Below are 26,059 nucleotides of genomic sequence, written 5' to 3' on the forward strand. Positions count from 1 at the left end.
TACGAGGGAGAACAAGCAAATGTCAACCTTGCAAGGTGTTAAAAATGGGGAGGCATTGGGGGAGGGATGCAATCAGCATAAACTAGAGACTGTAACTAATAGAATCATTGTATTATGCTTCCTTTAATGTAACAAAGGTGATATACCAAGGTGAATGCAGATAAGAGGGGGGGATAGGGGAGGCATGTTAGACACTTGACATTGGTGGTATTGTCTGATTCTTTATTCTACTTTGATTTAAGGTTATTTTTCCTTTTGCTGCTTCCTAGCTGTCATTTTTTTGTCTCCTCTTTCTTTTGCCTCTCTACTTTCTTTGACTCTCCCTCTTGCCTTGTGGAAGAAATGTAGATGCTCTTGCTTAGTATGAGCAGAATGTTCAATTAGGATCAACTTAAATGTTTGGAAATGAACAAGGGTGTTGGTAGCAAGATGTGAGAATAACTAACAGTGCCAAATGGTGTGTGAATAAGGTGGAAAGGGGAAGCTCAGAGTCATACATGTCACCAGAAGGAAAGTTGGAGGTCAAAAGATGGAAATGTATAAAACTGAATCCTATGGTGGGCAATGTCCATGATCAACTGTACAAATACTAGAAATCACTTCATGAACCAGAACAAATGTATGACAATACAATTAGAAGTTAATAATAGAGGGGCATATAGGGAAGAACTATATACCTATTACAAACTATATACTACAGTTAGTAGTATTTCAAAATTTTTTTATAAACTAACAAACGTACTATATCAATACTAGGAGTCAACAATTGAGGGGGGTTGGTTAGGGATAGGGGAGGTTTAGAGTTTCCTTTTCTTTTTTTCTTTTTTCATCTTTCACTTTATTTCTTGTCTGGAGTAATGAAAAGTTTCTAAAAATTGAACAAAAATTAAGTGTGATGGATGCACAGCTGTATGAGGGTACCCAGGGGCAAGTGATTGTACACTTTGGATCTTTAGATAATTGTGTGGTATCTGAACAATCTCAATAAAAATGGAAAAAAAAAACAAGAAAGAAAACATTAAAAAAAAAAAAGTCAAAAAAAAAAAAAAAAAAAAAAAAAAGCAGGTTAAACCAGAGCAGGGTCTATAATTCTAATTCATTCATGGGATGGGGTCAGGGTCTTACTCGGCCCTTAGAGAGAAGCCACAGCCAAAACACGGCTTCTGATTCTTCACAACTATGAAAGCTTAACTGGAAAATAATGAGCCGCCTTCTATCCCCTCTGGGCAAGGAAGAGGATTCAATCGGTTTCAGTTGCAGCAAGGGTTATTTAGGTTACATTGTAGCATAGTCCTTCCATGCAAAAAGAATAGCCAATAGCAGTTGTGGAATTTCCTTTTTTTGAGGTTAGTAACAATAGGTTAGATATAGATCTGGCCTTGAGCGGCTTAGGCATGCCATATGAATTAACAGAAAGAGCAAAAATAGAATGCACACACATCCAAGACTCCCCAGTGTGTCCTAGGGCTTCTCTCCTCGATTTTAATAGATACAGATTTAAAACAATTTGCATTTCTCCCCCACTGGCTACACCAAAGTCTGAACACACCGGTGTCAGAACAAATTTAGAAAGTTGACCCCAAGTAATTTACCTGTACGAGGAGTTCCAGCTTCCTGTCATCAAGAAGATGTACTTGACATCGGCGGCCCTCCGTCATCTAAGAAAAAAAAAAAATGACAGTCACCAGGAGTCTGGCAGCCCGACAAACTGTGAGAGGGTCCCCCATGCTGCCTTCTCCCAGGCATACTCCTCTGGGCAAAATTTCCCCCGGAGTTGGCCCTATATAATGCCAAAGAGAGGCAGGATCGGTTCCTTCCTTCCTTCCTTGATTTATTCAAAAACATGTGTTGAGTTGCTTCCGATGTGCCAGGCAATATTCTGGGAGCTGGGCGGGGGGAAGAGGTGAGCAGCAGACACACAAGAAGAGGTCTCTGCTCTTGAAGGGCTTAAATTCCAATGGGGGAGACGTAAAATAAACTAGCAATAACACACAACAGAGTATCAGGTGGTGATAAATGCTCTTCATTCTGATTCATGCTTCCAGCCACTGGTTTTATTGCCACGTATTAGGACAGAGCTTGATATCTCTCTCTGCCACTTGGTCCCTTGCCCCCCTTGCCGATGACCAGAGAATCTGATTTCCGAGCCAGTTAATCAACCCCTCGCTTTGTTGCAACTTGAGTCCCTACAAGCTTCTGTCAGTGACAGAGGGACCTGGAGAAGAGAGCCAAGTTCAGGCTGACCCTGTCCCTTGCGCCTTTTGGGGCAGATGCCCCTAAGCAGTGCAATCGAATAAGCAGCAGGGACAGGACATGAAAGCAGGACATGTTGGACCTCACTGGTTATTGGCTGTGGGATTTTGGGCCAGTCCCTGCCTCTCTGCACCCCAGTGGCACAGGCGAAGATGAGCCGACTGGGCCCAGTGGGATGCTGGTAAATGTTTAATGACTGGCTCTCTGGAGGAATAAAGCCCCGGTTCATAGCATTTGCTGATTTCCCGGGTGTAAATGCCTTACTATGTCTGGTTTCAAGCTACCAGCATGACGTCCCCGGCAGTGTTTCCAAAATTCAGATACCGTAGACCTACAGAACCTCAAGAGCATGCATGGATCATGGCAAAATGCAGTAAAAGAATTAGGAAGGAATGGGTCAGTTTCAGTATTTAGCACCTTTATTTTGAATATAATTTATTGAACTGTAAGTGTTTACAATTTAATTTTAATAATGGCTGTATCCTGCAAAATTTCTGAAAACATAGCAACTGGCTCTCACAAGCTGGTATGGGCTGAGTCAAGGTAACTTTTAAGGCTCCCCCAGCCCAAGCGCCACAGAGCCCCTCCATAGACAACCTCTCTCTCTCTCTAGCCCCCACTGAAGGTGCCTTCTGTTTCCTCAACTACCAGCCACTTCCAAGCAGATCAAAGGAAAGGATCCATCTTGCGGGACCATCAGAATCCATCTCCCAAGTGCTTCCTCCAGGGAAGATGCAGAGGAGGTCTCTGCCCTTCTCTCTCAACAGGGAAAATCCTCTGACTTTCGAAGGATGTCATGCACCCATGGGAAAAAGAAGCCTTTTCATCCTGCTTCTCATCAAGAAGATTTCCCCAGCTACAGGATCTGAACCAAAGACCTGCTCAGACAGGGTTAATCTCAAAACCTCCTTGAATCTGAGTTCTAACAATGACACAGCCATCTCCAGCTCTCAGATAAATCACCAAGAAAAGTCTCCCATACTCATAAGCACTCCACTGCAGAGATTAAAATGGAGAAAACATTGAGGAAAAACCTCATTCCAAAGGCTTGACATTTTGACAATATAAGCCAAAGCAGGATACTATGGACACGAGTTGGTGCAAAGAACTTTTTTAGCCTTTGATCTCTTAATTCAGGTGTTAATTGCTTTAGCAAGAAAGCAGGTTTAAGTCCCATCTAGACTCCATCAACTATGTGCACTGCAGGCGTCCTAACTGATTAACTTAATTTTAAACACCCATCGCTCTCATTTCGATTATTTCAATTGACAGTTAATTTTAAAATTAGACTGAAATATGTGTTGCATACCAAATTTATTAACAAGTCTTTCATCCAGAAAAATATACTAAAACGTTTAATTTCAAACTGCAATAGGGGAGTTCATTGCAATTGTACATGTACATTGGATAAAATCTTAGAACTACAGCAGTTCAGCTCTTCTTAGAAAGAACCTGAGGTTATTAGAGTGGAGGTGCTATAACCAGTTGAAATTCTTTTAAAAACATTTTTTACAGGTTTGAGAAAATTCTGTGAAGGGTGCTGATGGGGAGACTGTAAAGAAAGAAATATTGCTTGTCCTTTACATTAAAGCATAAAGTCTTTAGCTTCATCTTATTGTAAAAGCTTAAGGGTGTAAACACTCTCTTGAGTTACTGATTCACGTTACAGTACATTTTATGAAAACAAAGGATATCAATATCTTCCGAAAGGCATGATCGTATCAAAACTCTAATCACAGTAAAAAAGAATTGCAGTATATCATTTTCTCAAAATAACGCAAAGTATGGAAAGTGTAATGACATTGAGTTCATAGCCATACCTAAGTTTCTCTTTTTTGAACTGCAAAGTAAAATTCTCATTACATCAAATAATCTTACCTTATCTGCTCAGCAATTTAAGGAAGTCACTCTGTCTTGAGCTGCTAATATCTATACAAAGTTTCTAAATCCATCTCTCTCTTCAACAAAGAGAGAGGCTGAGCACTAATTCCTAGGGAATCTGAAAGCACACTCCATATTTTAATGCCCCCCTTGTAGAGACAAAACAGCTCTGACAAAAGTCAGTGCAGGGTGGTGAAACTCAGACAGAAATTCGCCTTTGAATAGCCATGGTTTTGTAGGTACAACTTTCTTTTGACAGCACCTCTGTGGTTTTTTCTCAAACGGGAGACCTATTGGTTGTTCCATCCTGGGATCAGAGTGGAGGATTCTGTCCTTAAACAGTTCCTAAAAGGCTGGCAAGTCTGGCTGTGCACACAGAAAGGACAGACTTCCACAGGCTCATTCAGCCTCGCCAGGCAGACTGAAATTTTCTTTTGAAGACAAACAATTGTAAATGCTACTGCTTGCTTTCTTTCTTTTCTTCCCATTTTCAGCTGCTCAGGTACAACTGAGCCTTGGCACCACCCTCAAAGGAAATCCTCTGGAGAGCAAGACTTCTTGTGGAAATCGGCAGGCTGCCATTCCAACCGGAAATCGTATTGCTGCAATGCAATTCTACACCAAGCAGCGGCCGGTCAAGTGACTGTGATTCTAAAGACTCATAAAGGATTTAGAAAAATGTTATTTTGAAAGGGAGGTGTCCAACCCATATAGCCAACTTTGCAGTAAAGATATACCCTGAGCCATGAAGACTGTACATCAATGTGGCAACGGACTGATGACACTAACTCAAGTGAACACAGCAGAATATGCAATGATGTATGCAGTACCTTAGTGGCCAAGAAAACGGACATGGATATGGCCAGGATTAGGAGGAAAAAATAAAAATAGCTGATGTGCTACATGGTAGGCTTACGGGTGACCCCCCCCAAATATTACTTACTATGTTAATCCTTTTTTTTTTGCTTTCTCAATTAAAAAAGTGTAGAAAAGCAAATGCACTGCCTGAGGACAGCCATAGAAATGGAGCCTGAGAAGCCTCTTTCTCAGCTGATTGGTTTTAGATTACATATCCATAATTGTTCTTAATAGACTTCATTTTTTTAGAGCAGTTTTAGATTCCAGAAAAATTACATGGAAAGTACAGAGTTTTCATATACCACCCTATCCCCACAGTTTCCCTATTACCAACATCTCACATTACTGCGGTACCTTTGTTACAATTGAGGAAGCAATATTGCTACAATATACGTAACTGAAGTCCATAGTTTACCTTAGGTTCACTCTCTGTGTTGTGCAGTTCTATGTATCCACCATGACAGTGTCATACAGGAGAGGTTCACTGCCCTAAAAACGCCCTGGGTTCCACCCATGCATCCCTCCCTCTCCACTCCCCCAGCCTCCTGGCAATCCCCAATCCTTCTGTTGTCCCTGTAGCTTTGCCCTTCCAGAATGTCATGTAGCTGGGATCGTATAGTCTGTAGCCTTTTCAGACTGGCTGCTCTCACTTGGCAATATGCATTTAAGGTTTCTCCATGTCTTTTCGTGGCTTGAGAGCTCATGTCTCTTTATGGTAGAAAAACATTCCATTATAGGCATGAACCACGGTTTGTCCATCCACCTATGGAAGAGCATCTTGGTGGCTTCCTGATTTGGGCAATTATGAATAAAGCTCTTGTAAGGACTCACATGCAGGTTATTGTGTGGACATCAGTTTTTGACAACTACCTACATTTCTAGTATGTAAAAATCCAATCTACTAACTTAAAAATGAGAATGACAATTGTCACATAGGCCAATTCCCAGAGTGAGTGTCAGCAAATTCTCTCTCCACAGGCAGCACTGCATGAGAAGCCAATTGTGATCAGGAGAGGTTCAAGGGGTGTGCTGGTTTGGATGTATTATGTCCTCCAAAATGCCATGTTCTTTGATGCAATCTTGTGGGGCAGATGTGTTAGTGTTGACTAGGTTGAAAACTATTGACTGAGTGTTTCCATGGAGATGTGACTCAATCAACTGTGGGCAAGACCTCTGATTAGATGATTTCCATGTAAGTGTGGCCCTGCCCATTCAGGGTGAGTCTTGATTAGTTCACTGGAGTCCTATAAAAAGAGCTCACAAACAGAGGGACCTCAGAGCAACTGAGAGTGACATTTGGAGCTGCAGCCTAGAGAGGAACATCCTGGAAGAAAGCCATTGAGAAACCAGAACTCTAGAGGAGACGCCAGCCATGTGCCTTCCCAACTAACAGAGGTTTTCTGGACGCCATTGGCCATTTTTCAGTGAAGGTACCCAATTGTTGATGTGTTACCTTGGACACTTTATGGCCTTAAGACTGTAACTGTGTAACCAAATAAACCACCTTTAATAAAAGCCAATCCATTTCTGGTATTTTGCAAAATGGCAGCATTAGCAAACTGAAACAAGCGGATTTATAGATATCCATAGTTAAGGGAGTCATCTACAGCAGCCAGTATAGTCTTCGTGGTGACAGGGACTAACTAACTAGCTAGCTAATTAACTAACAACCCCTCCACACACACACACACACCGCCTTCCCCAGCTGGCAATCTAAGGATTCTTTACACAGAGAGTTGCAGGGGATGGAGTTCCATAAGTGAATTTACTTTTTCTGGCTCGGGCTTTAGACTGGTCCAGGCATGGGGAGACAGCCTGAAAAGTACTCTGCTGGCCATACCACATGGGGCCATGGAAGGCAATGGAATGCAAGGTTGGCAAGCCTTTTCTTACAGATTGCCTATGCATTTGGGGCTGGGAGAACCTCAAATATATTTTATTAAGAATATATGCTCTTCAAATTCGAAACCAAGTAAACCCCATTTTCATATGCTTCTTATTATCACCTTTTCTCTACATATCACATTTCTCTCTCTCTCCTTGGGGGAGGAGGTTTACCACACTTCTCTCTTCCCTTTTTCCTGCCCTTTACCAAATAAATTACATACGACAGTATCTACACAGTGGAGGAAGAGCTCTGAAGAAATAATGCCAGTTCACTGTTTCTAATGTTTCTATAGAAATGTAATGCACTTGTGTAAATTACTGTAGAGTAATAGATTCTGAACTCGGGAAAAAAATCATGTGATTTGAAAAACAAAAATGAAAAAATATTCCACTGACATGTCATAATTCTATTTCTTCAGTTTCCTAAGGCTAATTTATACTGAAATTGCTATCACTGGGGGTAGAAGGGCATGGGGAAAGGAGAGGGGCAGAAGGATGTTTGCAGGCTGGAAGGCTCTTTTTAACTTAGTTCCCATGCATCTAGTTGTTTATGTGTCTGTGCAAATTTACCAGCTTGTGAGTCATACCCATTTTTGAGACAACACATTTATGAAACAATAAAATTCATATTAAAGGCTCACTAGAATCACACAAAAGAAACAATTAACATTTCCAAAGTCTGCTTTGTGTGGGAAATTACCGATACTACCCAAACTACCCGAAATTCCGGCTCCTAAAAGTCGATCATCGAACAGAAAATTCAGATTTCCAAAATGTCCGAGACAAAGCAAACCCGAGTCCTGCGGCCCCTCCTCCCCGGGGCGATGCGGGCACCCTAGGGACGCGGGAGGGATGACAGCAGCACCTTGCAATCTGCCCTTTGACCCGAGCCCTTTTGTGGCTCAGAAGGAAATTCCAAAGTCCTGACCAAAACTTCCTAGCACAGCTCGCCATTGGAGCTTCTGCTCCCTGGGTGGCCTCCAAGAGGCACAGCCCTCTCCCCACTTCACTCTCCTCCTCAGAAAGATGGAGGCTCCAAGCTGGGGACCAAAAGGGAACAGGATCACAAAATCTCAGCACCCAGATAGCACCTCCCAGCCAGGAGGAGATGAATAAGACAACGCATTCACCACCGCCCCAGGAAATCCACCGGTCAGCAAATACACATATAGGATGTGCTCCAGTCAACCAAATGTGTTAAAAACATGTCCCATTCCCTGACCACACTGAACCTACATCATGGAAGTAACAGATCAAATAACTGTGAGCACTAGGAACTCTGCCTGTAACAGTCGCAGGCCAAAGGGATCCTGTCTGTTTTTACCATAATTTGTTCCTCTGATTATTCCAAGCTTCTCCTTTGTGTTTCTAAGTGATATTGTATTAACATAAGATGATAATGGAAGGAAAGGGGATGTAAGGAGCTGGACACGAGAACCCTCATTCAAAGCACCGAACTTGCCCCTATGTTGCGTAAAGACCTCCGGTAAATCACTGCACCTGAGCCCTTGCCACATCCTGGCATTGAAAGAACTCACACCGGCCAGTCCCCGAGTCCAGGGTACCGCTGCAGTGTGTGAAACCCAGCGTATATATCAGAACTAAATTAACAGGACAACGCGACGTAACGTGAAAACCGAGGCGGCAATGGCATTGCATGCTCGACCCTCTGCATGTCTGCATCTGATGGTGTCACAACTGGGCCAGCATTTCACGGAGGGCCTTTGGGAAATGTGTTCTGGTGCTGCTGCAGTGGAGATGGCCCTTCTCTGCTTTCAACCCAAGGAGAGCAGGGAGAGAAGCCATGGAGTGCAGGCTGCTCTCTGAGGACTGGGGCAGTGCAGCGGCTGGGATGGTGGGTGGCCGCCCTGGCAAAGGGTGACCTGGCTGTGCTGGGGACGTGGCTGAATGTGTTCAGGCCACAGGAGCCCTAAGTGGATCATCACGTTCCAAGAGAAGGGAAGTCAACTCCAATCCTCTCCAGGTGGCCTGGAGGACGGAGGGTCAGAACATGCCAATAACAGGTCCCTGGACCTAAGAAGGCAAGAAGGACCCAGCCAGGCAGGGGCGAGGACAAGCAGAAAGCACGCTGAGGCCCCTGCTCACCCCGTTGGCGAGAAGCTCCCACCTACAGCTCAGGGGCAGGTGGAGGGGTGGCAGCGAGGTCAGAGGGATATGGGGGGGATGGGGCACTTTCCCCTTAAGCAGGATGGAGGACAGGCTGGTTACACAGATGCTGGGAAGCCACATCTCAGAAGTGGAAGGCCAAGGTCCTGTTGGAGGGTTTCCGGCTGGGACGAAGTCGATGTGCCTCTTCCATGCCTGACAGCCCAGATCTTGACTGAAGAGACCAGAGGAAATGGACCTTGGCCGCTCCAAGGGAAAGCACACTAGACCCCAGACACCAAATCTGTAAACGCAGAGCAGAGTGCCCAAGGGTGGGGGGCAGGCAGGGCCAGGCCTGGTAATGTGAATTACATTCTAACTCGCCCGATGCCTGAAGACCGGAATTTGATGGTTACAGTTGGGTTCTGCTGCTGCTCAAGTATCTTCCCAAGACAGGATTTTCTTTACCTCCATTTAGGCTACATTATCAATAAGAAAGTGAAGCCTGAGACTTCCAAAGAAAGCAATTATGTGCCTGGAGGACCCTCAAAGGACCCTCGTGGGGCCCTATGACACATACAAGGTGTCAGTGCACATAACCAATCCAGGACCAGTATTTTCAGAGTGGCACAAACTCACAGGGACAGAGCTGGAAACCCTCATCTGAGTGGCTTAAAAAAGGGACAGTTAAAGAGCCTTTTAAAGACATGTTCAAAGCCAGATGAGGAAGGAAAGGAGTGGATGGGTTTGTTGTTTGGAGCAAGTGATTTTTGTTAAAAGACAAACTGCTGAGCTACTCAATTCTTGCTTTTTTTCAACCTTCCCAATCCAGACGGGAAATAGAAGGGCTAAGTACCAAAAACATACAAACCAACAGCACCTCTTTGACAGTTTGGAGTTATGTACCCCAGAAAAACACACTGTAAACTTAATTCAGTCCTATGGGTGTGGATCCTTGTAAATAGGACCTTTTGATGACGTTATTCAGATAAATATTGGGTCTTAATCCTATTACTGAAGGTCTCATAGAGAAGGCCACAAAGAGAGAAAGCCATGTGGGAGCAGCCAGAAGCTGAAAACCAACAGAACCCAAAAAAGAACAGAGGCCAGGAGAGCCTGCCATGTGCATTGCTCTGTGACAGAGAAGCCCAGGACCAGGGATCACCGGCAGCCAGCCCCAGAACGCCAGTCTTCGGGAAGAAAGCATCACCTTGATGACACCTTGATTTGGAGACTTTCCTAGCCTCAAAACTGTGAGCTAATAAATTCCCATAGGGAATTTAAGCCATCCCATTGCACAGTGTTTGCTTTAGCAAGGAGGAAACTAAAACAACCTCTTACACCAAAACCAAATCCAGGGGGTTCATAAAGTTAAATATTAAAAATATGCAGGTGGTTATTAGGATTTTCTAAGCATAAAAGCGATGAATGAGCCAAAAATGTATAGACTTGACAACATTAAAAATAATTTGAAAAAAATAATAATTAGGCTCCACAAAGCACTATAAGCAAAAAGAAAACGTAAATGCAAACATGGGGGAGAGGGGAGTGATAGCAAATATAATGAGGGGTTAATATGTTAAAGATATAATTAATGATTAACTAATCAAAATTAATTAGAACACCACCATAGTAAATAAAACTAAAATTTCCTACAGGAAATAAATCTAAAATCCAAATGGCTAAAACGTTCATTGACTCAGTAATTTCTCTTCCAGGAATCATGCATCTATCTGCATCGATGAAACAACCACGCATCCAATGTTCTGAGGATGGCTAAGTAGCTTATGAAATAGCACGTAGCCACTGAACACTGTTTTCAAATAAATTTAACCCTAAATGATACAGAAATAAGATGAATCTGGAAAGAGGGTTCCAATTGCAGGTACTGAGGCTCAGTGCCTAGAAGACACACACAACAGTATTTGTAAAACTGCAACATGTGATTAAAGTATACACACACACACACACACACACACACACACACATATAAAATCTTCCCCCCAAAATTTGCAGCAAGGCACACAAGGCTTGCTTATCAAATTAACAGACAATAAAGAGCTGACAGGTTTAGACAGTAGGTTCAAAATTTAATTTGCTATTTATAGCTTTGGATGCTACACTTACTTGGCATGCTAGAAGCAGAGCATTCGCTTCAGGAACTAAGAGGCCTCCTGCACGCCACCACGGTTAAAGCATTTCTGGAAATCCATGCTCAAGTCTGGGGAGTATTTCATATGAAGGAAAGGAAAGAAACTGGAGAAGACTAAATCAGGTGTTAAGACCAGGGGAAGATCTGGACTCATGTCTTTGCAGGCTGACAGAAGAGATGTATGCTTAGCCTGGAGAGAGAAAACTCTAGTGCCAGGGTGACCCTGTAATCTATTGTCCATGCCAAGATGCTTTCACATGTGAAGAGGGATGCTGTTATTAACTACAGGGATGCAACAGGTATAAACTGGTAGTGCCCTGGGCACACCTGGATGTGGGGACTTACCAATTTGACGTGCTACAATGAGAAGCACACTTGTTTGTTTTGCTTTAGGGGGCAGAAATATAATTGATGGGTGGAAGCTCCAAAAGGCACATCAGAATTCAGTAGAAGGAAGAACCTTCAGACAAGCTTTCAAAACATAGTTCAGAGGGGTATGAGTTGCCCCCTTATCCCAGCAAGGGACTCAGTGGGTTCTGAGGGCAGCCAGCCAGGGATGCTGGAGAAAGGAAGAAGCTGGGTTAGACCCACTTTAATGAGCTGTGAGTTACAGGGCATAGTTAGATGTGCACACCCATAAACAAGGCCTTCCAGAAAATCTATTCATTCAAATCACTGAAGCATTTACTTCTAATGTATTCTGTTCCCATATTACGAAGAGTTTAATGAAACCAATGTTTGCAGCATTTGCTCACTGCTTCAGAAGACTTTAAAAAAAATTGCACTACAGACTGATGGCACATTACATGCATCTCTACTCCTTTATCCTACCAATTTCTCTTGTGTAAGTGTGTAATAGAACGTCCTCAATTTGAAATGGAATGCAGTTGCCGAATGGTCACATACGGCTCTTGTTGGTTTGGTTGAGCATTCATGCGTTTGATAACTAAGAACCTTAATGATAACATGTGGCAACATGGATTGGCTTGTTTTGCTTAAATGCATATTCAAATATGTCATTTTAAGTTTCTAATTTTTTTTGTTCATATTGTAATCAGTGGGGTGGGGCATGTCACTATTTACAATCATGGGTCTTATTTTACAATAAATTACTGCATTGCTATTATAAGTATTTTATTGCATTAAAATGATATGTGTGTGACTGAAATACAGCGGTGTGACTGAAATATAATGATGTCGCTTTGTCATAATAGGCATGCAATAAGTATTTTTGCATGAATTAAATACATATTTAACTAACGTATTCTTACACATCATTTCAAGGGCAATTATACAGTACAAATACTATACAAGTCAACATGCCTTCAATGAGATAGGTTTTATTTGCCCATCATGTGGAAACACATCCAAAACGCACATTGAGTACGGGCTCAGGAACACACGCATTCATTCTTTTTGCAGTTCCTGCACCTGCTGACCCCTTAACACCAGGTAGAGCAGACCACACATTGTAGTCAGTGGTAGCTGGGGTGTCTGGCCATGCAGGTAAGTTGTTTGGGGATGGATTTTCCTTCCCAGAGTCACTGCCCCTGGAAGATATGAAGGAGAAAATAGTATTCTTGTTTCTAATAAGCTTTTCAAAATTCCACCTGCAGGTCCTTGGTGGCTCTTGAAGCTTCGTGGGAGAAGGGTCCCGAGGAAGGGGTTTGGCCCTGGAGCCTGCTTTGTTAGGAAGGGGCATCTCCTGAGTGCCCGAGTCCCGGGCCGGGGCAGGTGGGGTTGGGAAGGAGGCTCGCCCGCCCAGCAGGCGACTCTTGGGAGACCCTTGTGCCTATACTTGCAGGGGGGCCCGGTCCTAGGGGGATGATCCTGGAGGAGTTGGGGTGGAGATTCCTTGGAGAGCAGCCCTGAGGGATGGTCCTGGGAAGATGGCCTTGGGGGTCTGCTCCTCGGGGACCAGTCCTTGGAGGGCCAGTGCTGATGGGGTGGTCCTGGGGGTCTGGTCCTGGAGGATGGATCCTCGGGTGGGGGGAAGATCACAGCTCCACAGACGGGGCAAGTCTTGCCAACCCGGCTGCTCCCTGAGCTGCCCAGTAACGTTTAAAACAGATTGGGGGGAATCAGGCTGGGAAAGGACAGGGAAGACAGAGGGGTGGAAAGGAGTGGGGAGAGGGCTCCAAAACCAAAACATTTTCCCCTCCTTTTCACTCCACCGTTTACCAGCCTTTGGGTGGAAACGCAGCCACCGGAAATGTGGCCGTGCCTTCAAATGCGATGGCCCTGACCAAAACAGGAGTTCTAAAAATAACCAGGATGCACACAATCAGTGAGCAGTTACAGAAATAAAGATGCCAGGCTCCATCTTTCTGTTAGTCAAATCAAAAATTCTAATTGGACACAGAACAATTTCTCAAAGCTTTTGGCAGGAGGTAATTATTGTGTTGACAACACATAAAAAGGGGTGAAACTGAGCCTGCTGTTTTGGCTGTTTCCATGAAAGGATGAACAAGGGAACCGTTTCTGCCTCAATCAGAACTGATTTGAAAATGGCGGGCTTCCCTCCTGGATTTAACAAGTAATGTTGTTGGCGTACAGTTGCCATATCACACCAGACCCTCTGGTAACCAAACTTCATTGTCTTTTCAGCACAAGCTTCACGTGATTAGATAACACTACAACCAGAGCCCGAATTTTAAATCAGAAGAGATACATGAGGCCGTAACAGTGGTTACATTTTATATCCTTCATAGTGTCAAGCATTGAATTTTAAACAGAAAAGATTCTCAGTAAAGAGGATCGATTAAAAGAATGGAGTTACAATTCTCAATGGTGGTGGTTTTCATGGGTGTAGACATTTCAAAACTTATCAAATAGTGCACTTCAAATATGTGCAGTTTACTGTATGTCAACTGTACATCAATGAATCTGTTTAAAATGTGAGCGTCAGAGATGCTCCATTCATGATTCAGAATGATTAAAAAATGAGAGCAGGAGGATGATGTGGAGGGTTCAATTTGTGCAAAAGCCCATCTCCACGGAGTTCTTCACACTCCAAGGAATTCATTTGTTATTATATATTCTTTTCTTTTTATTTGAGGTTGGCTGCTTGATATTTTCTCAGATGTTGTCCTATTCAGGACTGAGCTAAGGAGTTACTTGGTTTTGGTGCTGTAAATATCATCTATACACAGATGAGTCCCAACTAATATATCCAGCCACTCCACTGTCTGCTACGCTTCGCAAACTCAGCGCGTCCCAAACTGAACTCCTGATCTATTTTCTTTCCCAGCCAATTGCACCTCAGCCTTCCCCCACTCCCCTCCAGGCAATGGCCACTGCATCTTTCCATATCCTGGAAAGATTAGGCATTGTCCTTGACTTCCTTTTCTCCCATGCCCCATGTGCTGGTTTGGAGCTGTTATGTACCCCAGAAAAGACCACGTTCTTTTAATCTATCACCATGGGTGCAGACCTATTGTAGGTAGAACGTCTTGGTTAGATGATTTCAATTGAGATGTGACCCAGCCCATTCAAGGTGGGTCTTAATCCTTTACCAGGGTCCTTTATGAGAGGATAAAAGAAACACAAAGAAAGCTGTTAGAGAGAAAACACCCCAGGGAAGCAAGGAGAACCACAGGAGCTGAAAGAGCCATTGAAACCAGAACCCAGAAGAGAAGGCCCAGCAGACTCCGGCCATGTGCCTTCCCATGTGACACAGGAACCCCAGATGCCATCAGCCTTTCCTCAGAGAAGGTATCTTCCTCCTTACACCTTAATTTGGTCATTTTCATGGCCTGGGAACCATAAATTTGTAGACTAAGAAATCCCCATTGTAAAAGTCAACCCATTTCTGGTATATTGCATTCCACCAGCTTTAGCAAATGGAAACACCCCACATCCAACCCACCAGGAAGTCCAGTGGGTTCCATCATTGAAATATCCAGAATCTGAGCACTTTCCACCATGTATATACCTATCACCTCTTTACTTGTCAGATTCTTGCCACTGACGCCCAAACCTTGGAGGGGCCCTGCTTCTCCCTCCACCCACCTTGCAGTTTGGGTCTCCCTCCAGCACCCAGTGTCCCCTGCAGAGCCTAATCAGGATCATGGCTTCCCCCACCCTGCTGCGGTGCAGGGACCTCCATGTGGTCTCACTCCCATTCACCCCTCACTCACTCTGCCCCACCACTCTGGTCTCTTGGAACCAGAATCTTCTACCTCAGTCCATGAGCTCTGTCCTACCCTGGAATGTTCTCTCCCCAATACCCACACAGCTCGCCTCTTCACATCCTTCAAACCTCTGCTCACATAGCACCTTTTCATAAGGTCTCCTCCGACGACTGTATTTGAAATAGCAACCTCACCACACTTCCCATCCTCTGCTTTGTTTTCCATCAGAGCAATCATCAAGTTCTAGCAATATATTTATTTTCTGCCTCTTCCTCTTAGAACATAAGCTCCCAAGACAAGAATTTTGGCCAGTTTTGTTCACTGATGCCCAAAGAAGCGGACCAATAAGTATGTGTTCAATGACTGGCTGAACAAATGAATGATTTGAGGGACTCGAATGCTTTCTGTCATTTTGGGCTCGTGAGGTTAATCCCTTCATGTAAGGGACAAGAGCCGTATACGCCTTCCTTATTCTCTTGCCCTCTGACCCAGAAAGATGCAATGAGAAGGGCTGACAACGGGGAAGGACAACAGGCTTAAGCAGGCAAAAAAAAAAAAAAAGAATTCTAGATCTATGCAAACCGGAAAAGAAAGGGGAAGCCACAAGACGTGACAAGTCATTACTCACTTACATTTCTGAGCCCCCACCCAATGCCAGGTGTAGAGTTAGGTGCTGGGGAATCAAAGATAAGTAAGACATGGTCCCACCCCTTCAAAAGCTATGAAAGGGGTGAGGGTGGGGCACCTGTAAGCAAGTAATTGCAGTCTCCAAGATAAGTCCCTAACAGAGTTCTTGCAAGGATGCTTGGGTAGAATAAAGGAGGAAGACTCACTCCACCTGGGGGAAAGACGATGAGGGAACTTTGGGGGTTGGATTGAAAGGAGTGGGTAGGTCCTAGAGAGAAGAGAAGGGATGGGAGGAGGAGCATCACCAGCTCTAGGATGACACGTGCAAAAGGTGACAGTTCAGAAAAGGTCACAGATGTTTGGGGAAAGGAGTGTACAGCATGTGTGTACATATGTGTGTGTGTGTGTGTGCACATGTGTGCACGTGTGTGTGAGAGAGAGAGATTGGAGATAACTTAGGCACATGAGTGGGAGAGGAGGGCAGTTAAGGGGTGGGTAGGAAGGAAAAGGCTTGGATCTTCCACAGTGGCAGTGAGCTCCTCACCCCAAAAGAATCTGGGAAGAAAACACCCTGAGCCAGGAGGTGTGGAAATCTCATTTAAAGAGCTAGAAGAGTAGCAGAGTTACCAGTGACATAGCAAAGAGGAAGCACGAGCAGACGTGGTGAGTCAGTTATCACAGGACAGTTATTTTTAAGCCTCAGGCAGGAAGAGGAACACAAGTAATCAGAAAGCCAAAGGTGGAACTGGGACTAATAAAAGGGAATTCAGCACAGCATCTGTTCGCACTGGAATACTAGTCGTGAGCTTCCTTAGGGGAATAGTATTGGGGGAAAATTAATAAGTGCCCGGATAGAGAATCAGCTGTCTCACAGCCAGTGTGGTAGCCAACCTCCCACAGTGAGGGTCCGGCAGGAAGTCCGTGGCCAACACTGCCATCCCCCTGTCCTCACCTCCACGCCAGCAGGGAAAGCAGCTAGGAGCTTGGGCGTCCTCAATCCTACCTTTTCTATAGACATACAAGGAGCATGGATGCTTGCATGCTGACTTTTTTCTTCTTCCAACATAAAACCTAAAAATGAAAGCCACAGTATAAAACTTATGGTTTATGGACTTCTTTTTTTGGGGGCTGGGTTTTGTCAGCTTTTTAGGGGTGTGATCAGTTCTATTGTGGCGAGAGAAAAGGGATAGTCCAGCTGTATACGGAACAAGGCACCGTGTTTTAGGATATTATTCTCTGAGTCTTTCAATATCTTTTACGTTGGAAGTTGCAGATCTCGGGGTCCAAAGAGCCCCAAATCTCTATCGACAAAGTTACACCCTTAAGAGCTGGATGACAGACAAACTATTTGGTTGTGGGTCAAAGAAACCATATTTCCCACAATAAAGAAAGGAAGGGACCACAAAGACCGGCTTATAATCTCTCCATAAAATGACAGATACACTCCACCCTGTCTGGGCACAAGATGCCCATAAGCTATCCCTTGGGGTTTGTCTAAAATATATCTTTGTCCTGGATGTGGATATAATGTTCTATAAATACTTTGCCTGGTTTTACATTTGTGGAAGGCTTTTATTCTGCTGCCGGCGTGTGCCCGTTTAATCTGTTTTAAGAAGATGGACCAGCTTTCACTCTGATTTGTTATATTTAATACTTAGAAGGTTATTAAGTGCATAAAATGTGTCTGATGGATATTATGCAAATTGGCATGCTGATTTCTCACCCAACAAGGAAAATACTCCAGTATTTTCAGAGTGGTTGGTGCAATGTAAAAAAAAAGCATTCAATAAAGCTATGTTCTAGACTTATGTCTGACTTTAACTGACTGTGTTATTTCCTTGGGTAAAATATAAATTCAGAACTAGGAATCAAAAAATCTTCCTAATGAATTGCAGAGAATGGAAGTCACAAGAGAATTTTAGGCAGTGACTGGATTTGGACTTTGTTGTTAAGTAAAGGATGGTATTGCCATTAATTGATATGACCTTGTGGTTCTTGCTTCTGTTCTAGAATTTTCTTTCAAGATAAAAGCCCTAAGAGCTTTCTGATCATTTTAGAGAACTGAAGAGTTTTAGAAAGGTAGGGTGATATAACCCATTAGTGCAAAGGCTAAATCATCTTCCTTCCCCTCCCCCAACAGCCCTCACCCTATTAACGTCCCAGGGTCGGTGGGGCCCCTGGGTTCCCAGATCACCCCCTTCTTGCCGCCTTCCTAAGAAGTGCTTCCCTGGAAAGTAAGGATGGCTAGGGTGGTACCATCAGGGGGTCACACGACATTTGTGAAATAGCAGAGCTAATCTTTTTTCTCCTTATGCTACTTTCTCTGGATAAAATTCACTTCAATATTACAAGTATTTACTCCGGTAGTATCTTCACATCCACAACCAGTTTCCTTCTCACACCTAAAAGTGTCCTAAATCTCCCCAAATTATCACTGTTGAGCCTCCCTGAGATATAAGGAAGACAAGTGTGGGTGGAGAGGGACACCAAGACAAAATTGCCATGTGGCTCTCTTATTCCAAGAGCGTCCCCTGTCTTTTCAAATGCTAGGTGCTTCACCTCATTTAATCCTCTGAATGCAACTGTTCTGACAGATAAAAACAAACTGAGGCTCTGCAAGGTTCAGTAATTCACCCAAGGCCACGTGGCTAGTAAGTGGCAGAGCCGGAAACTGAAGCCAGGACCAGATGATGCCACAGCTCAGCTCCCTGCTTGTCATACGATCACCCCACAGCCATCCAAATCAGGAGGTGGGGACACCAGCCTCGAGTCTGCAGCGAGGACCCTGGCTAGGTCACTTAACGCTGGTAAGCTCTTCCTCATTTGTAGGAATGAGCTGTCTAGCCCGTTCTCTTCCTAAAATTCCATCCATCTCAAATGTTTGGCTCGATCGGATAATCCCCAAATCATGTATGCACAGGATTCATAGACTGCAGTGAAGATTTAATGTGGCAAGTGGCCCCTGCTGGGTCAGAGATCTTCTGCCCATGTCCACCCCCTCCTGCTGGGCCCGGCAAGCTACATCTGTGCAACTGGTCACTCTGAGGATCTTCTGTGACAAAACCCTCAACCATCCCAATCAAAGGGGATTGAGAAGGCAGAACACTGCTCTCCATTGTGCTCGGCTCTGTCTGCTTCACATCCTCATTGCCGTCCCCTCCTTTCTGCACTTTCTCTGGACAATGGAGAAATAAATATGGGCTATTTATTGGACGCACTCAACAGAAGCAATGGGTGAGCCAGTCCCCTAACTCCCCAGTTCAGCCTGTAGGTGCTTTGACCTCTCCAGATGGCTCCCTGCTATTTGGTTTCCCAGTTTGGGTTTGTTCCCATCTAGTGCCTCTTTACAGGCATGAGGTGAGGGCAGAAATGTGTGTGTTGTGTTTGGGAATGGCTGACTCTGGCACCTCTGACGGTTGCTTCCATTCGCCGTCATGGATTATCAGTCTAGTTCTCCATTGCATGCCATTTTTTTTTCATGCATTCATTTCACAGGAAGGACAGAAAAGGCAAGAGCCACTGCAAAGAAGACAGCATAACCAGGAGAATAGGCCAATTCCGACAGAGAATGTGGAGATGCGACTTCAATTTTAGGGGAATAGGTTTGGGCCGACACAGTGAAAGATACCACTGAAAGATTTTGCATTAGCACCAAGACTCCTTGGCCAGAGGTTGCCAGTGTGTTGCTCAAGGAGAGAGCGGATCACCCCACAGTTCAGAGTAAGGGAAGTTAGAGACAGGAGGCCCCAACATGCAAAGCTTCAGGTTTCTGAAGAGGCCTGTCAGTCCACACTGGAGTGTGATCTGATACATTCATTCGGCAATGTATGTATTCAACAAGGACATACTGAGAGCACCTGGTGAGCAGAGCAGACGGGTTTTGTGCTGGTTTGAATCTGTTATGTACCCCCAGAAAAGCCACATTCTTTTAATCCAATCTTGTGGGGACAGATCCATTGTGGGCGGGACCTTTTGATTAGGTTGTTTCCATGGAGATGTGACCCTACCCATTCAAGATGGGTCTTAATTAGTTTACTGGAGTCCTTAAGAGAGTTGACACAGACCCAGACGCTTGGAGAAGCTGAGAGAGACATTTTGGAGAGAAGCTAAAATATGTAATCCAGATTTTGCCCCTGGGAGAAGCTAAGAGAGGAGCTGAGACAGAAGCTCAGAGACATTTTGGAGAAAGCTACTGAAACCAAAAGCTAAACTCAGGAAAGAAGGATCAGCAGGGCCAGCCTTATGCCTTTCCATGTGACAGAGGAACCCCAGATGTCATCGGCTTTTCCTCAGAGAATATATCAACCACTTGGTGCTTTAATTTGGACATTTTCATGGTCTTACAGCGTAAATTTGTGACCTAATAACCCCCCATTGTAAAAGCCAATCCATTTCTGGTATTTTGCATTCTGGTGGCTTTAGCAAACCGGAACAGGTTAAACTTAGTGACTGTCAAGTGAGCAGAAACAAAGGAGTAACCATGGATTGGCAAATAATTGCCAGCCAGGCGGGAGTAAGAAGGAACATGGGAATATAGCCAGAGTTTGGGGCAAATGAAATGTTGTAGACCACAAACATCATGCCTCTTTTTATACTGTGTCGTGAACTGACCGGAGCTCCAATTTAAAACAAGAAAGCAAAACACATCACACAAGATAGAGACAGGGCTTCCAGCTCGGTTCTCCAGGCCACATCTTGAGTTAGTGTTAGCTGAGCTCATAAGCTTGCAGAGGAGTTATTCAGTTCAAACTCAGGCCACCAGCTCATTTATTCTTGATTGTTTTGTAGCAATAAAATCACTGCAGAGGATCAGGTCCTTAATAGTCCTCTGTTATTTTCCGACAATCATGACCTTTATTTCTTAGCAATTTCTATCTTGAAAGTGAAAAGTGTTTCTCTTTTTTGGGAAAATACCTAATTTCCACTTATATAAATAAGAATCAAAAACACACACATGCATACACATGCTTCTTAGTAGCCAAAATGAGTATTAATACAATTTACTAAACAGTAGCAGCAGCTCTGATCATATTCTGTGCAAGTAAGAGCATTGTGCTGATGGATATTTCAAGGATAATGCTATTTCCTGACAGTGGAGCAGGTTGTCTCAGATACAAAGGGGTGTCTAAATTCTTCCCTATAAGATAAAGACTTGCTGATCCTATGGGACAGAGGAAGGGTGGCTCCCAATGGATTTAGGGAACTAAAAGGAAACTGCTGTGGCCAGTATTTGTGATAAGCTGGATTTATGCTGATTTGGAAAACTTCTTGCAGAATAGAGTAGTGAAACCAGCAGGACTTTACATGCCTTGGTGACCCAGAAGCCTGGAGTTCTAAAAGTGGTTATACCAGTTCTTGAGAGTAAGAGTCTTTGGGAAAAAACAAAAACAAAAACAAAATGGGGAAATACTGCCCATGCACTTCAGTCTACTTCGGATGAACACCACAAAATGAAACACTCAAACCTCACCCACCCCCACCCCAACAGGTCAGATTTTTAGTGACCACCTTCCCCAGATTTGCTGAGACTCATTGATTTAGTTCCCTGTAGGAAAAGCTCAAGGATCTACATTTCCTGCACAACCAAAGCACTGATTCCTTCTCCTCCATTTCCTCACTCCAGCTGCTAACTCTCCAGAAACATCCAAGGGCTTCTTTTGTTCCTTCAATGACATTTTCAGAGAGCAACAGGCAGCAAAGAATTGGAAATGGGCAATGGGAGTAGATGGACAACCGTAGGTGATAAGGGGAGTCCTGACTTGCCTGCTGACTCTGTCACATTAGTTGGCTCCTCTCTCACTCTTTCATTAGTTCAAGAGGCATAGAGTTCCTAGAATTTAGATTAAGTCACCCTTGGAACCCCATCACCCTACCGTTTATCTTCCTAGAAGGCCCCAGAAATCAATCCTGGTGGATGCACTGGAATTTCCCACAATGAAAGGCCCAAAACGAGACATTCTGCCACAAATTTTATTGACACATCAGGCACAGTACAAAAGATCAATTGTGTGACCCAAGTCAATGGTGAATCCAGACTTGGCCATTCTGATATTGTGCAGAGAGCAGAGAGCGGCCGAATGTAACTTCTGGAGGCATTTAACCATTAGCATGCCTAGCTCTCATTTCAACAGATTAAAATAGAAACTCTTGAGAAGTCTGCTGTTTCTTTTTTTCTTTTTAATTATTTTTAAAATATTTACATGTGCAAAGATGTGTAAGAGCAAAGCACTGGATTTGAAGTTGCCAGGGGTTCAGCATTAGGCTAAACACAAGTCTTAAAATAGTTACATGCATGATTCAAAGGACACCGGGATAGAACTATTAAGTTTTCTCCACACACACCCCTCCAAAGCCTGTACAGTGTGAACCCAAGCAGTGTATTTACACAGCAAAGGCAGCGACAGCCCTCTTTGAAAGTGGTCTCACCCCCCAGTGCACACAAGGGTAGCCTGGCACCCTCCACTCCGCATTCCCCTGACCTCTTCACTCCTTTCTCCCTTCTCCATCACAAGCGACCACCCTTACTCAGCAGCTCACCAGGGCTGACTCAGCACTCTTTCCCTCACTATTCTTGCATATGCATTCTTCCATAGACAGGGTTTTCCTCCAAGTTTCAAAACCCTAGAAAGGACAGATTTCTTGTCTTTTCCTTTGACCTCAGTCTAGAGCCCTGCTGTTGCCACATATGTGAGCCCTGTACATGTTGGGAATGCAATTCTCTTGGATTATGAAATCAGCAGCTCACTGAGCCTCAAGGGGTCTCGGTTTCCCCCAAAGACGAGATCATGCTAACAGCACTAGCCACCTGCCAGGTTCTTGGGGATTTGTCAACGACGTCTACAAATAACCCTCCATCATAAATAACAAGGTTTATTAGTAAAACTAGTCCACCATGAATGGCAAGAATATAGTGATAGCAAGGGAAGGTCACATGAGGTCAGAACAAAAGAGGGTCAAGTGACTTTCTGGTCCTCATTCCTACTAAAATTCTTCCCTGTTAATGCAAGAACTAGAGTTTAGCTTTTTTGTTCGTTTGCTTGTTTTTTCCCTAAAAGATTCCCTAAAAGATTACTTCTACCCACATGACTCTGAATATCAGGTATTACTTCTTTCCAAATTATCTGTGGCAACACACTCACTGGCTGGACAATTTGTTGATTCTAATGTAGATAAAATATTGCTGCCAATTAAATTAATTATAGCTATTTAACCTCTCAGGATGACATGGCTTCAAATCCATCCGTCACAGCGCCCTCCTTCCTGCTGTGAAGCCCCAACTTCATTCTCAGCAGAATGACTCCCTCAGCCAACAGAAGAAAACCCACCACAAGGGCTCATCTCTTGACACTAGATCCCAAAAGACAACGGGCGCCTTCAGAATCAAAACCAGATCTCCACTAGCCTGAGGGTTTGGTCTCCTGGTCCGGGACAAGTCAAACTCCAACCTAAATGGGGTCAAACGCTATGAAAGGGGGTGGAGCAATTTAAAGACCAGAAACAAAACAATGAAATGTGCCCTTCCCCCACGCCCCTGCAAAAAACCCCACTTTACTGTACATTGGAAAGACGGCACATACAACAAGGTTCCATTAGGCACAGCCCAGAGATCACTCCATCCAAGTCCTGGGGTTCTCACCCTAGAGGCAGGGGAGGCTCCCCTGGAGCCAGGCAGCAGTGGGTTCAGGGCTTCTTGACTCAGGCTTTCCCGCATAAGGCAGTCGTGCTTTGGGGAAAGAAGGGGATCATGGGTGCTGACCGGGAAGAGGGGATAAGCAGCTGCACAAAACTCATTCAGGTAAATCCCCACCCAGGTGGGCAGAGCAGGTGCCTAAATACAGCCCAGGCTACTCCAAAACGGAACAGGCTGGCTCCGTTGAGCTGCTGAGATTCGAAATGGGTCTGCCCAGGGTTTCCCAGAATCTCTTTCATCAGAATCTGCGAGGATTCAAACTAAAATAAGCCAGAAGCAGCGGCGGCAGCAACAGCCTCCCCGGGGACGCTCCATCCGTGGCGGAGGAGGCGCCTCCTCCATTCATGGAAGGGTCGGGAGTCCTTTACCGGGTTGGATCCGGTTTCCCAGCAGGCTGCGCTTCCCGGGTTGGCCCGGCCGCCCCATTCAAAGGGAGCCTGTTTAGGAGGAAGGCGCTACCAGAGCTATTCTGAGAGCAGCGGGTCCTCGGAGACGTCGCAGCGTATCCAGGTACTCTGCTCACCAGGTACCTGGGAAAGGAGGCGCGGTTCTGATCACGCCCAGGCGGCCCGCAAGGCTTTCGAGTGAAAGCTGGTGGATCCTGCCTAGATCTAAGATGCATCAACGTTTGGGCAGCTGCCCGCAACACCCAAGCGCTGCGCCTTGTCATCTGCAAATGACGGACGGGGAGGAGGGAGGTCCCCCCGCCGCCTCCGCCGGGTCTGCGGCTCCGGGTTTCCTCTCCACCAAACTTGCTGCAGCCATTTGGCGCGTGAGCGCGGTCCATCTTGGCCATGCCGGCGTCCCCCCCGCACCCTCTGGACAGGGCTCCCTGTCACTCCCATAAAATGGCTCGAAGCAGTCCACCCGGCCGAGCCGCCAGGGAGGCCCTGGCCAAATGCAGACCGTGCACAGTGGCGGGGCCGACCGGTGCTGCGTGCGCTTTGGGGGTGGCAGCAGGCGTGCAGTCAGCGCCGCACGTGGGGCTGGCATTTTAAAAAAGGGAGCCCCGCTGCGGAAGAAAAGCCCCTCATCCTGCAGCGGGGAGCGATGCCCGGTGCTTCCCAACAGCCCAGCATTTGAAAATGGAAAGAGCAGCGCGCGGCCTCGCTGGCTGCCTCCCTGCAACCGCCACCAGGAGACAAAGGCGCGTTACCTTTTATTCCCTGCGCTGCCCAGCGAGCCGAAGAACTCCGGGTGTCCACCCGCCGAGGCACCGGAACCCGCAGCCCATCCGCCCCGCGCGCGGGCCGCGGCCCCGGCAGCAGCAGGAACCGCGTCCCCTCCGCCGCCGCCGCCGCCGCCCGCCCCCCAGCCCGGTCCCCCGCCCCGCCCCTCCGGCCCCGGCCTGCAGCCCCGCCGGGCCTCCCGCCCCCAGCTGGTGCCCCCGCCCTCCCCACCTCCCCCAGCCGGCTCCCCCGCACCTCCCCCTTGCTGGGTTTCCCGCCCCCCAGCCGGCCCCCCCGCCAACCCCACCTCCCCAAGCCGGTTTCCCCGCCCCCTGAGCCGGGCTTCCCGCCCCCCAACCGGTCCTCCGCCCTCCTCGCCCCCCTAAAACGGGCTTCCAGACCCCCAGCTGGTTCCCCCAGCCTCCCCGCTCTCCACCCCACCCCCGCCTCCCGGGTCCCCCAGTTCTTCGCGTTCCCTCCCCCTTCCCCCCGACCCTGCACTCCTGGCCCCGCCCCCATGTCCCCTCCCCGCGCGCCCCGCCCCCGGGACCCGCCCCGGCCCGCGGTCCTCTCGCGCTTCTCCCAGCCGGCCTGGCCGCGCGCCTGGGTTCCCGCCGCGGCCGCGCCTTTCGGCCGCCCGGGAGCCGCGGGGAGCAGCGACGCGGTGCGGGGTAGCCCCGGCCCTCCCTCGGCGCCTCCCCTGCGGACAGACCCGCCCGCAAGGACGCCGGGGCCAGCGGTTGGCGGGGAGCGGCACGGCAAGAGGCGCCCGGGAAAGCGAGCGGCTCCCTAGAGTTCCCGGGGTGGTTCGGCTCCAGGTCCCTTCCTGCCGCACGTGCCGGCCTCCCGGGGCTGGGTCTGGAGTTAGCAGCTCCCGGGAAGGGCTGCGCGGGGCCGGGGATCGTCTCCCAAGGAAGAGAAAGGGTGGGCGCGGGCGCGGGGAGGGGGGATCCCGAACCCAGGCCGCGGCACCCACCCGGGGCCCGTGGGCGGACGGCTTCCCCGCGAAGGGCCAGCTCTTACTCTTTCTCGAAGCCGGCGTTCTGGAGTTTGCAGCTCCCTGGCCTCTGGAAATGGAAGTTCCTGCGCGGGTCTCGGGGCTCTGGTCAAGGACTGGCAACCGTCCCGGGTAAAGCGAGACTCCCGTTGCGGGAGACCCGGGGGAGAAACGCGAGCGCACGTGTTCTCTTCCTCCAAATAGGAAACGAGCTCTGAGGCATCACCTCCAAGAACAATAACTCAATTCACATCGTAAGTCTAAATGTTTAGGGATTGTGGAGCGCGATTCGCCCTAGACACATTT

General features: G+C 46.4%; 1 protein-coding gene across 9 annotated transcripts in view; it reads right to left on the minus strand.

Moving 5' to 3' along the window:
* The window catches only part of FRMD4A (FERM domain containing 4A), a 449,454-nt gene that overhangs the window by 191,360 nt on the left and 232,035 nt on the right, over window positions 1-26,059 (minus strand). For 6 of the 9 annotated variants that reach the window (XM_037847310.1, XM_037847308.1, XM_037847307.1 and 3 more), the window contains exon 2: window positions 1,593-1,658. In XM_037847310.1, the coding sequence (XP_037703238.1) occupies window positions 1,593-1,658 (66 nt within the window). Of the gene's footprint in view, window positions 1-1,592; window positions 1,659-16,900; window positions 16,969-24,743; window positions 24,797-25,779; window positions 25,825-26,059 lie in introns of those variants that run through there. The other 3 variants (XM_037847305.1, XM_037847312.1, XM_037847311.1) reach the window with 3 other exon arrangements.

The sequence above is a fragment of the Choloepus didactylus genome, chromosome 8 (assembly GCF_015220235.1).
Source record: "Choloepus didactylus isolate mChoDid1 chromosome 8, mChoDid1.pri, whole genome shotgun sequence".
NCBI classification, from domain to species: Eukaryota; Metazoa; Chordata; class Mammalia; order Pilosa; family Megalonychidae; genus Choloepus; species Choloepus didactylus.